The sequence below is a fragment of the Notechis scutatus genome, chromosome Z, assembly GCF_049901735.1.
Source record: "Notechis scutatus isolate UNSWTSFEM ecotype Mainland chromosome Z, rNotScu1.2, whole genome shotgun sequence".
In the NCBI taxonomy this organism is placed as follows: Eukaryota; Metazoa; Chordata; class Lepidosauria; order Squamata; family Elapidae; genus Notechis; species Notechis scutatus.
The window spans coordinates 58521928-58538655 of NC_142025.1; the positions used below are offsets into that span (position 1 = coordinate 58521928).

At 40.1% G+C, this 16728-nt stretch overlaps 1 protein-coding gene across 3 annotated transcripts in view; it reads left to right on the forward strand.

The window, feature by feature from the left end:
- The first annotated feature begins 15991 nt into the window (after positions 1-15991).
- CDCP1 (CUB domain containing protein 1) overlaps positions 15992-16728 on the forward strand; it is a 65405-nt gene continuing 64668 nt past the window's right edge. For 2 of the 3 annotated variants that reach the window (XM_026678480.2, XM_026678481.2), the window contains exon 1: positions 15992-16289. In XM_026678480.2, coding sequence (XP_026534265.1) covers positions 16208-16289 — 82 coding nt within the window. In that variant the 5' untranslated portion in view covers positions 15992-16207. The remainder of the gene's footprint in view (positions 16290-16728) is intronic. The other variant, XM_087945575.1, reaches the window with a different exon arrangement.

The following is a 16728-nucleotide window of genomic DNA, read 5'->3' on the forward strand; positions in this document are numbered from 1 at the left end:
CTGCTGGAACTGGGTATGTCTAGTTTGATGCATGGAAGGAGGACTAGGGGTGACATGATGGCAGGCTTCTAATATCTCAGAGGCTGCCACAAAGAAGAGGGAATCAAGCTATTCTCCAAAGCACCTGAGGGCAGGACAAGAAGCAATGGATGGAAACTAATCAAGGAGAGAACCAAGCTAGAACTAAGGAGGAAATTCCTGACAGTGAGAACAATTAATCAGTGGAACAGCTTGCTTCCAGAGGTTGTAAATGCTCCAACACTGGAAGCTTTTAACAAGATGTTGGATAACCATTTGTCTGAAGTGGTGTAGGGTTTCCTGCCTAGGCAGGGGGTTGGCCTAGAAGATCCCCAAGATCCCTTCCAACTCTTCTCTTCTCCTCTGTTCTGTTCTGTTCTGTTCTGTTCTATTTATTCCATTCCATTCCATTCTTTTGTCCTCTCTGGGTGACCCCCATTCTATAAGGGTCTTTCCTACCACCACCATCTGCAAAGAGATTGCTGAACCTGTGATCTTCTGAATGGAAAGCAAACACTGTACTGTCCCTGTGCAACACAGCACCTGCCTCCAAATCAACTCTCCTGAAATGAGCAGCCCTTCTCCTTGGTCTTTTGAGCATTTCTTGGTTTGCTGATTGACTATCCTTTCCCTCCACCAAACACGGCTCTTTGGGACTTGGATTCCTCACAAGTAATTGATCAACCCTGACAATTTCAAAAAGAATGGCAAACGAGGCACAGACTATAAGAGAAGAGAATTAATCACGGCCCTGCTTTCTTTCTTTTCTCCTGTTTGGGGAAGCTATCACTCCACCTGAAATATCTGAGGTTAAGACTGCTAGGTTACAGAAATTGTGCCTCTCCAGAAGATCAATGTGGCACAGTGTTGCTGGAGGTTTCAACAGGTAAAAGCAGAGTGACCATTCCTCTCATTTCCTTCCAATAAAATGAGAATCTGGTATTCCATAGTAACTCATTAAAACCCGTAGTTGGATCAATGCTGAGGCCCCTACCTCATGAGCCCCCAGATCCCATGGTCATAGGAGGCCAAACTGATTATGAGGTGCAGCGAATCCTCGATTTGAGGTGGTACAGGAGAGAACTCCCTAAATAGTTTACAGCAGTTTGGAAGGGCTACCCCTTATCAGAGGCATCATGGGTAAAGAGTAGGAACGTCAAGCCAATCGCCTTGTTGCAAGGTTCCATGTCACCAAATCCAACCAAGCTTGGGGGTTTCTTGAGCATAAGCTTCCATATCTGCAATCAAATTGATTTTGTGTGTGTTGTACAGGTCACCTTCAAGCAGTAAGGAGGATGTTTCAACTCATAAAACATTTTGTATACACGTTTTATAGTTGACAACAGAAAGGGGGGAGTTTCAAAGAGCAGGCAACAGTGTGAAGTCAAAAGTACATTCCATTCATATTTTCTTCTAAGACTGATTAGATGCCTGAAGCTTCTATTGCAAAAAATCTAATTGGAGAGCATGATTGATGACTCTTGGCTATGGATATTTTTTCATTGGATGATACACCCAGAGGGGTGGGAGGGAAAACAGGATCAAGGGTGACAGCAAATTATGTATCTCAGAGTTGGCTACGCTTAGATTAGTGCCAGATGTAGAATGTTACCTTCAAATAAATCCTCTTTAGTTTTGGGAGTGTGGCTCAAATCTCATGGTTTAAGTGAAGTAACTGCTGGAACCCTGACATAGAGATTGACACAAAAATAACATATTGCAATATTGAATAATCAAGATTGATAATTTAACAAAATATATGTATTAATATCAAATTTTAAAACGTTGTCACCCATATTAAACAAAAGGATTATAATATTTGTACCAAAATGTAAGACAGTACAGAACCACACTGCTTACACAATGTTTTTGTTGTAACAAAAAATAAAAAAAAATTGCAAAAAAGGAGATGGTGTTAGATTTCTGGAAGAGGAGAGAGGAACCTGCCCCACTTTACATTGAGGGGGGCTCTGTGGAGAGAGTTTCCTCCTTTAAATTCCTGGAAGTCTACCTCAGTGAAGATCTCACATGGAAAATCGGCATGGCTCAGGTGGCCAGAAAGGCCCAACAGAGACTTCACTTCCTCAGGATCTTGCAAAAAAAAAAAAAAAAAAATGGAACAAAAATTGATGACCTCCTTTTACTGGTCTACAATAGAAAGCATTCTCACTCACTGCATCACAGTATGGTATGCCGGCTTGACAGCCCTGGATAGAAAGACATTACAGAGCATGGTAAGCACAGCATAAAACATCATGGGCTGTCCTGATACCACTAGACGACATCGCTAGGGCTGGCTGCCTTAGAAGAATGAGGAAAATCTTCAGGGATGACTCACACCCTGGTCAGCACTTCTTTATCTACCATCGGAAAGGAGATATAGAAGCATAGGCAGCTGCACAAACAGGCTGAAGAACAGTTTTTATCTGTGGGCTATCCGACTCCTGAATGGAAAATAACTTTACAACAACATAGTACAATTGACTTGTGGGGCCAGCGTGACATGGTGCAATAGGGATTTGTGTTTGTTAGTAGGATTCATTGGGTAAGGGATTTTCTGTCTTCAATGTGAGTTGGATTGTGTTGGGGGGGTGCATGGAGGGAGGCTCAGCCAATCTCATTGTACACATGTTGTATTCTGACAATATAGGTTTGAAATTGAAATAAGTATGCAAGCCAGATCTTAGAAACAGGCTCTGTTCAACTTCATAGATGTGAAAGGTTGAATCCTGCTCCCCTCTTGCCTTGCCCCTCTGAAAGCCAAAGACATGACTGTTTAACTGTCTTAGAATCTGTAGTGGGTATTCGTGCTTACCTTAGAACTGAGCCCCTTGAGAATCCTGACTCTCACCTCTGGATCGATGGTTCGTCTTTTGTCAAGGATGGGAAAAGATACACTGACTTGGCTGTGGTCTCCATGGATGGGCCCCTCCTTCTGTGACAACTCCTATCCCATTGATCCATTCAGTTGAGCTTCTGACCCTGAACGAAGCATGCCACCTGTTGGAAGGACTGCATACACCCAGGACACCCATACAGCCCCTTGGAAGGCTCATGGATTTACTGGGGCTAATGGGAAAAGTTTAAAAATGAGGTCCATCAAGGAACCATCTGATTTAGCCACCATTCACTGCCAAGCCCACCAGATGGACTGCAGTGAGATTTCTTGCAGAAACCGTGTTGCTGACTATTGGGCCCAACAAGCCACACCATCCAGAGAAAACAAATCTCCTAGCCCTTCTTCCTTGTGACACCCCCCCCCCCCACAACACCTGCCTGTCTTATACGATGACAGGGACAAGTTACATCCCAAAGGCAAATGGTGTGATGGATGGCGGGTTGTCCAGAACAGGGTTCAGCTATCCCAGAAGATGGTGTGGAAACTTGTTCTAAGGGCTCACTGAATGTCTCATTATGACTCTCACCCACTCCAAAAGTGGCCAACATCCCCAAATTTCAACCCAAACTTGTGCAGCCTTTGTAGGACTGTTGTTTCACAATGTAACCTCTGCCAGAGGAACAACCCCTGAGGCGGCAGTCCAATTCCTTCCAGCCATCTCGGAACTGTACAATATCCAGGGAAGGCCTAGCAATTGGACTTCACTGAAGTCCCCAAAAGGGGAACCAAATCTAACCTACTTGTAGACTTATTCATTGGGTGATCAGAAGCCATCCCAACATCCACCCCAAAAACTAGAGAGGTGGTGAATGCCTTAGTTGATCAAATCATTCCAAGATTTGGAGACCCTAGAAACCTCAAATCTGACAATGGAAGGCATTTCAGCTCACAAGTTACTTGGGATGTTAGTAAGTTCCTAGACATCCTTTGGCATCTTCACTCCAGATACAGGGCCCAGGCCTCTGCGAAAGTGGGATTCATGAACTTGACTTTAAAAATACAGCTATCCAAACTTTGTCAGGAAGCCCAACTCCCATGGCCTACAGTGTTACCTATAGCCTTAGCCAGAATTAAGATCCTGCCCTCAGGGACATTGGGATTGTTGTCCTTTGAAATGATGTACAGGAGGCCCTTTGTTGCAACTACCCTGCAGGGCTCCTGTGAAGGGGAAAGAAATATCTCACAATATTTGCATAATCTGGCGCAGGTTTTGTCTTCTATCTCTAAACAGGTCCAGTCCATTCTACCTCCAGCTGCTAATGCATCACCACTGGCTAAGCGAAGCCAGTGGGTAAGAATAAAAGAATAGTATCCTGCTTGCACCAAACCCAAGTGTCCACCCCTCCTGCAGGTGCTCCTAAATGCTCAAAAGCCTATGAAGATGGAAGGTGTCAAAGCATTGGGTCATGGATTCAAGATCAAGCACATCAGCGAGCCCTTTGAGCGGTGGCAAGCGGAAGGACTCAAGCTGAAACTTTGCTGCATTCCAGCTTCCCTCACTGACCTGTTCTCCTAAATGGACTGAACACATGCTGAATATGCTTGGTTTGCTGTATTTGTTGGGTTTGCTCTTTTCTTGATTTGCTGCTGGTGGTTTCCCTGCAAGTTCCTGGGACAGGGAAGGGATAGCTCCAATCTTTATTTTGGCTCTACAACTTGTCTTTACATTTTTTAGTTTTCCAAAACAACACATATCAAAGGGAAAAGAAGAAGAAACAAACAAAAAAGGAGCTGAAATAAATCAGCATTCAACAGATGATCAACTTTTAAAGCAAAAAACAAAATAAAACAATAAATTTGAAAAGTGAAAGTTAAGATCCCAGACATGCTTAAGAAAACAAAACTGCTGATAGGAAGATGTATACACCCAGTGACTTTTTGATCGCTTCCAGAGGGAACTGGGTCTTCAAGATTCCTCTTCCCAACTGGGTCCATGGTTGTCCAAAAGTCATATTGAGTCATTCCTAAATACTCCCATTTAAATTCAGGGAGTAGCACTGCCAGAGAGCCAGCTTTGACAGTAAATTCAGCACATTGCTGGTAAAAGGAAAGAAAAGCTTTTACTGTACAGCGGCTGTTTTGGTGGGGAAAGTGTTTTGAATTACAATAAAAAAATAAAAGAGTTAGATTTGGATACCAATGAAGGATATTTATTAACACTATGACCGTAATTATCTATAGTAATTTATTTTTCATTAGAGCAAATTCATGTATGGTTGATGGCTACTAAGGGGCTGGATTTAATCATCATGTGGTTTAATTTTTAGGTTGTCATGTTGTATGAATACATATCCCCACCCAAATCTCATCCTTTCCAAACTCCAAAGTAGATGATTGGTGAGCTCATTCAAATCTTCTCCATTCAAATCTATCAAACAGCAACGTTTCCTCTTTAAAACAAAAACAAAACAAAACAAAAACCAAAAAGTGTGGCTTTAAGGAAAAACAAAGGAACTTTACACCACAAACCTTCAATACTATACTACCTCCACTATTTCAGTACCTCAAGACCAAATATTTATAGATAATGCTTTGTCTATAATAATTGAATTATCATATAATAGTATAATAATTAATTGTTAAATGACCACTAATTTACTGATTCATTGAACTGATAGAGATTTAATACTGTATCATTGATTATCTGATCTATTGATTGATTGATTCTTAGTAATAAGTTGATTGATTTTTAGTAATAAGTAACTTTACTTTTGATTTGTTCTCTAACTTATCAATTAACATTTATTAATTACCAACATTCATTAAGTAACTGTCTACATATCACATTAATTAGCTATTGTAATTGTTTAGTGTACTATTGTCATTGACCACGCCGGCCAGAAACTCCAGAAACTACAAATCCTTCACTACCAAACAACAACAACAAAATAATATCTCTACCAATGAACTCCCAGACTCCTGTACATGCTTCAGATGTTTTAAAACCATCAATGAAAGCGAAGATAACATCAAATGCTACCTATATGACAATCAAGCCTACCTTGCCTGCTTAAACTTAAACAAAGACCTAGCTGATATCCTAAAAGCACCAGATACTTTCCCTTGCCTATGTCCATCATGTTTTCCTAAGCTAAACAAACCAAGTACCCTGCCTGACAGAGTTGATAGCGTAGAATCACTCATGCACTCTATAGAAAAACGCTTAGCAACACGTTTTGAAACAATTATACAAGAAAGCCTAGTTTCTCTTGGAAAAAAATACAGCACTGATAAGCGACTACCCATCAGCTCAAAATCAAAACCCAACTGAACAACCACTACCACAACCACTACCTCAACTACAATCACAACTACAACCAAAAATAACCACCAAACCACATCCACAAATAATTACTATCCCATCAAATAATTCCACAAATGATATCTCCTTACTCATCAGAGACACCATGGAATGTGATCAGAAATGTCCAAATGCCATCTTATTTGGTCTTGAAGACACCAATGAATCAGATGACATCACCAAAGTTCGTAATATCATAAGCAACTCAAATACAATAAACATCTCTCCTGAAGATATCATTGAAGTAACCAGAGATGGACCTGAGTCCAAATATGGCTCGATGGCCCCAAAATTTTGTAGAGTTGTTTGCAACAATGAGTCCAGCAAACGCATATTCATTCATACAATAAATGCCATTGCAAAAACCAATCCCAACCACAAAAAACTTCACTCAAGACCAGACTTATCCATACTGCAAGGAATCCGCTCCCGTGAACTCCGCAAGGAACTCAAAAGACATCTAGACAATGGAGAGGATTTCTACATTGACTACAGAGCTGATTGTATCAAAAGTAAGTCACACAACCCACAACTCCTCATCCAACCCACCATCACTCAAAACTAGGCATGCATGCCCCTAACTACCTCAATTCCAACTACAACTGGTCTTAAATGCAAGCTACTCAATGCAAGAAGCCTTGTGAATAAAATACCTGAATTTCTCCTCTTACTAAATAAGGCTAAATTTGACATCATATTTGTCTGTGAAACATGGCTCAATGCATCTCTCCATTACCACAGTAAGAGACTATCATGTTTACCGATCAGATCATGAAATCCGTAGAGGTGGTGTTGCTATCTTCTATAAAAAGTCCTTACATCTAAAACACATCCAAGTTACCCAAGAACTTGCTCTTCCTGAGAAGTGAACTGTGAACTGTCCTTAAATATCACATTTCGATTCTTACTATGTTACATAGCCCGATTATGACATCGAACATGTAAACAAGCTAAATTCACTACTAACATGGGCAACATCCTGCCCACACGCTTTTATCTTTCTTGGTGACTTCAATCTACCTCATATTAACTGGCCCCTAAACGAATGTAAAACTGAACCCATACATGCAACCTTCTACAATGCTTTTTCAAATCTGGGACTGGAACAACTAGTAACCAACAATACTAGACTTAACAACTGCCTTGATCTCTTCTTCTGCAATAGTTTGAATTCAAATTATGAAATACAAATTAAACAACTCTTTTCCAACAGTGACCACAGCATGATTGACTTTTGTCTCAATATACGTCCACACAAAAATCAACACAACGATGTGACCCCCAATTATAACTTCAAAAAAGGCAACTATGATCTTATAGACAACGATCTTTCATCCCTTTGATTGGCAATTTCTATTCACTGGATGCAATATTATTGAAGACCATTACAACATATTTTTACTTGAAGTCAAAAGAGTGATCAAACTATATGTACCAATAACACCTCCAAAAACCGGAAAAAACAGATTACCCATAACAATAAGGAAGCTTCAATCCAAAAAGAGATCACTTTGGCGGAAAAACAAATCTGGTCACATTGCTAACTTCAAAAGCCGATACAAAAATTTATGCCACCAGATAAAGACCGAATGCACCAATTATCACATTAAACAAGAGGAAAACCTTCTACGCACCAATTCCACCCGCGCTTTCTACAATTTTGTAAACAACAAACTAAAAGACTCAAGGTCCATCCCACCCCTGAAAGGACCTAACGGTAAAGACATCAATGATGACACCATTAAAGCCAACCTCTTTAACACATTCTTTGGGTCAGTATTTGTAAACAGCAATGGACTGTGCCCAGTATTTCCTAGTCGAACCACAGACAACTACAATGATCTTATACATATTGATTTTACAGTAGACAATGTTGAAAAAGCACTACGCAATCTAAAACCATCTCTATCTATTGGACCGGACAGAATATGTGCCTACTTCTTAAAAAAGCTATCCACTGCCATAGCCGAACCTCTAAGCATAATCACCACAATGATGTAATCCCCAATTGTAACTTCAAAAAAGGCAACTATGATCTTATAGACAACGATCTCTCATCCCTGGATTGGCAATCTATTCACTGGATGCAATACTGTTGAAGACCATTACAACATATTTTTACTTGAAGTCAAAAGAGTCATCAAACTATATGTACCAACAACAACTCCCAAAACAAAACAAAAAAGCAGATTACCCATATCAATAAGGAAACTTCAATCCAAAAAGAGATCACTCTGGAGGAAAAACAAATCTGGTCACGTTGCCAATTTCAAAAACCGATACAAAAATTTATGCCACCAGATAAAGACCGAATGCACCAATTATCACATTAAAAAAGAGGAAAACCTTCTAAGCACCAATTCCACCCGTGCTTTTTACAATTTTGTAAACAACAAACTAAAAGACTCAAGGTCCATCCCTCCCTTGATAGGACCTGATGGTAAAGACTGCAACAACGACACCATTAAAGCCAACATCTTTAACACATTCTTCGGCTCAGTATTTGTAAACAGCAATGGATCATGCCCAGTATTTCCTAGCCGTACCACAGATAACAATAATGATCTAATACATATCGATTTCACAGAAGACAATGTTGAAAAATCACTACGCAATCTAAAACCATCTCTATCTATTGGACCGGATGGAATATGTGCCTACTTCTTAAGAAAGCTATCCACTGCCATAGCCAAACCTCTAAGCATAATCTTTGAAAAATCTTTCAGGACCAGCTCCTTGCCTAACCTATGGTCACAAGCCACAGTCATCCCCATCTTCAAAAAGGGAGACCCAAGCCTAGTTGAAAATTACAGGCCAATCTCTTTATGCTGCGTCACCTGTAAAGTCATGGAATCAATTATGAACCAATCCATCATCCTCCACTTAGAGACAAATAACCTACTCTCCAATAAACAATTTGGTTTCAGAAAAAAACTATCCTGTAATCTACAACTCTTACACTGCAAAAACATATGGACGACACAACTCGACCAGGGCAAAGCAATAGACGCAATCTACATAGACTTCTGTAAAGCCTTTGATTCAGTGGTACACGACAAACTACTCCTAAAAATAAAATCCTATGGTATCTCTGGACAACTGAATAACTGGATAGAAGCATTCCTGTCAAACAGACAACAAATGGTCAAAATCGGAGCGTCCTATCAAATCCAGTACCTGTCAATAGTGGTGTCCCCAAGGCAGTGTTCTAGGACCAACTCTCTTCATACTCTACATAAACGACCTCTGTGATCATATTAAGAGCAATTGCGTTCTCTTCGCTGATGATGTAAAGCTGTTCAATACCACAGACAATACTGCTACCCTACAAAAAGATCTTGACTATGTATCAGAATGGTCAAACAAATGGCAACTTCAAATCTCAACAAATAAATGCTCTGTCTTACATATTGGCAAAAAAATCAGAAAATAAAATACAAGCTGAATAGTCAAGAACTTGTTGATGACCCAAGCTCTGTAAAGGACCTTGGAATACTCACCTCTAATGATCTAAGTGCTAGAGCCCACTGCAACTACATAGCCAAAAAGGCATTAAGAGTTGTTAACCTAATCCTACGTAGCTTTTTCTCTGGTAATATCACACTACTAACCAGAGCATACAAAACATTTGCTAGACCAATACTCGAATACAGTTCATCAGTCTGGAACCCACATTACGTATCTGATATTAGCACAATTGAGAAAGTCCAGAAATATTTCACAAGAAGAGTTCTCCACTCCTCTACTCAAGAATACCTTATGCCACCAGACTTGAAATTCTAGAACTAGAAAACCTTGAATTACGCCGTCTTCGGTCTGACTTAAGCATGGTATATAAAATCATACATTGCAATGTCCTACCTGTCAATGAATACTTCAGCTTCAACCATAACAACACAAGAGCACACAATAGATACAAACTCAAAGTAAACCGCACCAAACTTGATTGCAGGAAATACGACTTCAGCAATAGAGTGGTCAATGTCTGGAATACTCTACCCGACTCTGTAGTTTCTTCCCCAAACCCCCAAAACTTTAACCTTAGACTGTCTACTATTGACCTCACCCCTTTCCTAAGAGGTCTGTAGGGGGCGTGCATAAGCGCACCAACATGCCTACCGTCCCTGTGCTATTGTTTCGCTTATTCTTTTATTTTTCTTATATGTACCCATTTCATGTATTCACAACTATGTATACACTTATACTTATTATCTTGTAAACAATTGGCAAATCAAATAAATAAATAAAATAAATAAATAAATAATCTTCGAAAAATCTTTCAGGACCAGCTCCTTGCCAAAACTATGGTCACAAGCCACAGTCACCCCCATCTTCAAAAAGGGAGACCCCAGCCTAGTTGAAAATTACAGACCAATCTCTTTATGCTGCATCACCTGTAAAGTCATGGAATCAATTATTAACCAATCCATCATCCTCCACTTAGAAATAAACATCCTACTTTTTAATAAACAATTTGGTTTCAGAAAAAAACTACCCTGCAATCTGCAACTCTTAACACTGCAAAAAAAAAAAAAATATGGACTACACAACTCGATCAGGGCAAAGCAATAGACGCAATCTACATAGACTTCTGTAAAGCCTTTGATTCAGTGGTACACGACAAACTACTCCTAAAACTAAAATCTTATGGTATCTCTGGACACCTGCATAACTGGATAGAAGCATTCCTGTCAAACAGACAACAAATGGTCAAAATTGGGAGAGTCTTATCAAATTCTGTACCTGTCAACAGTGGTGTCCCCCAAGGCAGACTTCTAGGACCAACTCTCTTCATACTCTACATAAATGATCTCTGTGATCATATTAAGAGCAGCTGCGTTCTCTTCACTGACGATGTAAAGCTATTCAACACCACAGACAATACTGCTACCCTTCAAAAAGACCTTGACTATGTATCAGAATGGTCAAACAAATGGCAACTTCAAATCTCAACAAATAAATGCTCTGTCTTACATATTGGCAAAAAAAATCAGAAAATAAAATAGCTGAATAGTCAAGACCTTGTTGAGGATCCAAACTCTGCCAAGGATCTTGGTTTATTCATCTCTAATGATCTAAGTGCTAGAGCCCACTGTAACTACATAGCCAAAAAGGCATTAAGAGTTGTTAATCTAATCCTATGTAGCTTCTTCTCTGGTAATATTACACTACTAACTAGAGCATTCAAAACATTTGCTAGACCAATACTCGAATACAGCTCATCAGTCTGAAACCCACATTACATATCTGTTGAGAAAGTCTAGAAATATTTCACAAGAAGAGTTCTCCACTCCTCTACTCGTTGCAAAATACCTTATACCACCAGACCTGAAATTCTAGACCTAGAAAACCTAGAACTACGCCGTCTTCGGTCCGATCTAAGTATAGTATATAAAATCATACATTGCAATGTCCTACCTGTCAATGAATACTTCAGCTTCAACCACAACAATACAAGAGCAAACAATAGATACAAACTCAAGGTTAATCGCACCAAACTTGATTGCAGGAAATACGACTTCAGCAACAGAGTGGTCAATGTCTGGAATACTCTACCTGACTCTGTGGTTTCTTCCCCAAACCCCAAAAACTTTAACCTTAGACTTTCTACTATTGACCTCACCCCTTTCCTAAGAGGTCTGTAGGGGGCGTGCATAAGCGCACCAATGTGCCTACCGTCCCTGTCCTATTGTTTCTTTTATTTTTCTTATATGTATCCATGTATTCATAACTATGTTTTTTACTTATACCTATTATCTTATAAGCAATTGACAAACCAAATAAATAAAATAAATACTGTGATTTAGTACAATGGAAACCTAATCAAGTGAGATGTTGCATGGATGAAACACTAATTAGCTTCCAATGTGGCAGCTTCTTACCTAATCACACAATACCTAATCTACAATCCTTTGACATGAGACCATATATGTACCATCAGCCTTGAGACCTCTCCAATATCTTGCTTACATGGGTGATTCAGTGATTTCACCCACAAGAGCAAAACAGGAAGAACAGCAAATATATAGGCTTGGACGTCATGTATTCTTTCACTTCTCTATCTCTGAGATTTTCTGGGAAGGAACAGCCATACTGAAGGCATCTTTTTTTATCTTCTAGAAGTGGAGTAATGAAAAAAATAATATTTCAGACTTTCATATGGAAGTTTGAGGATAGAAAGTATGAGGCCCTCCTCCTTTTCCAGCCAAAAGTACACTCTGCAACAGACTCAATGCAAAAACACTACAACCATAGATGAATTATTAGGACTTTTGTTTTAAAACAGGCTGTATGAAGAGTCAGAGGGCTATATTCATTCTCTGATTTCCCTAGCACATATTTCAGTTGCTCAATGAAATGGAATTACCATATTATAAAAAGTATCATTTTGGCAAAAGTGAATTTTAGACTGGTTATAAAAGAGTAGGATTTAATCAATTCACAACCCATATTTTTCAGGGAATATATTAAGATTTGGTCAGACACAATGCTTGCTAGAGGAACTTTTAAAAATAAAACCTAGATGATCACTAATTTTTCTTTAACCCTCTGCCCACAATTTCCCTATAGCTACAAATCTAGGTTAGGTTGAATAATGCAAAAGTTAGGCTAAATAATACAAATATTAGGCTGAACCTAACTAAGAGTTATCAGTAGTTACATTTTATTTTTCAATATAAAATGTGTTTTATAAAATATGTGAAAAGTTGCAACAGTCATTATTGTAAGTTTTATTATAGAAATAAGCGATATAAATAAGACTTAAAATATATAAATAATAGATTTTAGGAGAAGCCCTCCTACATTACCGCCACTCACAATACTAGGCAACACAGTAAAGAACACAATACTAGACAACACAGATTCTACTATATCTCAAGACTTAAAATGGATACCTAACATCAAATACATCATGAAAAAAACACAAGAATGTTCTTCCTGCGCTCACTCAGAAAGCTCAGACTGCCCAAGGAGCTGTTGATACAGTTCTATAAAGGAATTATTAAGTCTGTCATTTGTACCTATATAATTGTGTGGTTTGGCACAGCAATCAAACAAGACAGACACAGACTTCAATTATTAGAACTGCAGAAAAAACAATTGATATCAATCTGCCTTCCATTGAAGACCTGTATACTGCACGAGCCAGAAAGAGGGCTTTGAAAATATTTACAGACCCTTCACATCCTGGACATAAACTGCTTCAACTTCTACCCTCATAACGACACTATAAGGGTATGATGACGAACCTATGGCACATGTGCTGGAAGTGGCATGCAGAGTCATCTCTCTGGGCACACCAGCCATTGCCCGTTATTCTTCTGGGTTCTGGTGTGTCATGCATGCCAGCCAGCTGGTCTTCGCATGCACGGGAGCATCAGAAGAGCAGCTCCCCAACGTGCATGTGTGCATCGGCCAGCTGGACTTCACATGTGCATGCATGTTAGAAACTAAAAGACCAAGTGGCCGGCATGCATGCATGAGCTGGGAAACTGAGTTTCTGGTTTTTGGTGCTCTCGTACAGCGCACTGGAGAGCTGCTCTTCCGGTTTCCGATGTGCACGCATGCACGCACTCCCGTTTCAGCACTTGGGTGCCGAAAATGTTTACCACTACTGCTATAGGGCATTGAACACCAGAACAACTAGACACAAGGACAGTTCCCCCCCCCCATACCATCACTCTGCTAAACAACACTGTCAATTCCCACAACACTGTCAAACTACCTAAAAAGGCAGTATTACCATCATTATTCTCATCTTCCCTATTAACTATCTCCTTAACTTATGACTATAACTTTGTTGCTTATCACTATTGTTATAGTGATAGCTATAACATTGAGAGCTTACGCACCAGAAACAAATTCCTTGTGTGTCTAATCACACTTGGCCAATAAAGAATTATATTGTATTCTATAAACTAAAGGACAAAATGTTAGTTCTTCATCTCTGATGGCAGCATCACACGTTCTATAAAAATAGAATACAAAATCTTTGCATAAGTTAAGACAGGGCCTCAGCAATCGCTTCTTGCCTGTACATACATCTTCAAATATTCAGAAGGCAGCTATAAAATAAGCAAAGACACCTTTCTCAGGCCATAACTATATTAGCTGAACACCAGCCAACTCATTCCAGTCTTTGGTGTTTGGACAGTATATACCAGGGGTCGCCAACCTTTTGGATCTCAGGGACCACCAAACTCATAATTTTAAATCCCAGGGACCACTAATATGAATTTTGACTGACGGTGGCTTGCTGACGTTGGTGGGAGAGAGAGAGAGATAAATCTAACCCCTCTCTCTCCCTCCCTCCCTCCCTCCCTCTCTCTCTCTCTCTCACACACACACACACACAAAAGCACACAGAGGCAGGGGTGGGATTCAAATTTCTTAACAACCGGTTGTGTGGGCATGACCTAATTTGTGAGTATGGCTTGGTGGTTGGGTGGGCTGGGCATGGCTCGTATGTAAATATTATAAATATTTATATAAATATTGATTTTTTTGTTAAAAAAGATCAACTTTTACCCAAAACCAACAGTTTCCTGCTTTCTAGCTAATCTAAAACTCCCAGCACAGCAGAACAGCTGATGGTCGGAAAAAGGAAAAATAGCAATTTAGCAGGCAAGTTTGCCAGGTAAGGAGTGAGTGGATGGGGCCATGTGGGCAGCACAGCCTTGTGTTCCTGCGCAGTTTGGATTGTTTTGGGGGGGTGCTCTGGGCGTGACATTTCTCTGCTGACCACCAAAATTTTCTCGTGGACCACGGCCCACTGGTTGGCAACCGCTGGTATATACCTCCTAGTTTTACAACATATGTGGCCAAGAGTTTGTATTTCAGTGGTTGGGTTCACAAAATATACTTACTTGTGTAAGTTACAGAGTTGGAATGAAATTAGCAGCATGAATACTTAATTAAACACTACTAAATAAACCCATTTTCTGTATTCACACAACATGCCAGAAAAAATGCATTTGGTTCATCTTTAGTTTAGCCTGCTCTGCACTGAATAATCAAATGAATTGTGGGCACCAGTAAGATATCAAAATAGAAAATGCTAAGGAAGGCTTGCATATTGGAACTTTCTATTGCATTGTACACTGTACAAATTATTAGAATTTTTCTGAAGCAAATAAAAAGTTCACCCAAATAACTACTACACCCAAAGTTTCCTCTTCCACTGCTGCTAGATTGCAATTCCCCCAAAGATTCCGTGATGATAAAATACAGTCTTTAGGAAGCCTAGGCCTCCTTGTTCTCACTGTAGCAACAGATAAATTTTCTTTCCAAAAAATTATCTTTGCAAAAAACTTACTTGAAAACAATTCCTATTTCAGCAAAACTTCCTAAGTAAGTGTGCAGGGTATGAATCACAGCCCACAGCAGTTTTTAAAATCAACAAACGGGAATGTTAGTTGCCGCCATGGAACCATCCCATGAACTCAGGGATTTACTTACGAAGTCCACCCTTTTAAATATCCCCACTCATCAACAAAAGATTCATTAATATCCAGGCAGCTGTGTACCAGTGTGGGCTGTTTTCTTAAGTCTTCTACACCACTTTTAAAGAAGGCAACCTTGTTCATCTTAAAAGTTGATACCTGTGAGAACAGCCGAAGCACTCCTCTAATCTAATCATTTTCTGTGCTAGACAGAATTCCACCCCGTGAAAGGATACCTAATACAGGTCTTAAGGCGGGGATTGGTATCGAGGAAAGAGGCGCGATTTCCTCATCACTTGACGAGGACGAGCTGGCGCCTTGGACTTCCCCATTGAGGAAGAGGAGGAGCTTTACCTGGGGATCGGGATGAGGGAGGGGGAGGAGGTGGCGGTGCCTTCTGTCTGACTTCACACGGGGGAAGAAGAGGAGTTCGTCGAAGTTGCTAGGAGTTCTTGCAGCTGCGTGATCCACACGTAAGCAATTTAGCCTGTGAGGGCCGCAGCTACTGAATTTAGGGCAACTTCGCTGCCACCGCGGAACAAACACATGAAGATGGCTGCGTCGCGGTGTGTCGCGCTGCCGCTGGCCAGGCTTGTGTTTGTTGCAGTGTTGGCCCTACTACGGACAGGTAAGCGGGGATCGGGTGCTTCTTTTTCTTTCCTCCTCCGCACGATCTCTGGGGTTTCCTGAGTTGAAGGGAATTGGGGTGCATTCTGGTAGCCTGGATGGCGGCCTTCGACGGGTAAGTGGAGAACAAATTACCTGCGCACTCTTTGTGTTTGAAGAAGGGTTTGGAACTTTCGACGCTTTTCTTTATCGACATTTTAAAGGTGTGCTGAAGCTCGCGCTGTTGGTCAGAACTTTTTCGTTTTTGAAATATATCTAGGAAGTTTTTCTATTGATGCCTTTTCTATTGTTGCCTTTTTTGCTACTTTGAGAACATGATTCACTGGTTGCGTTCTCATGTCACGCTAAGACACATTGGCTGCTTTCAATAGCTAATAGGACTCAGAAAACCAAATTCTTACGAAGATAATAATGACAAAATTGAAGGAAAGAGGTATCAT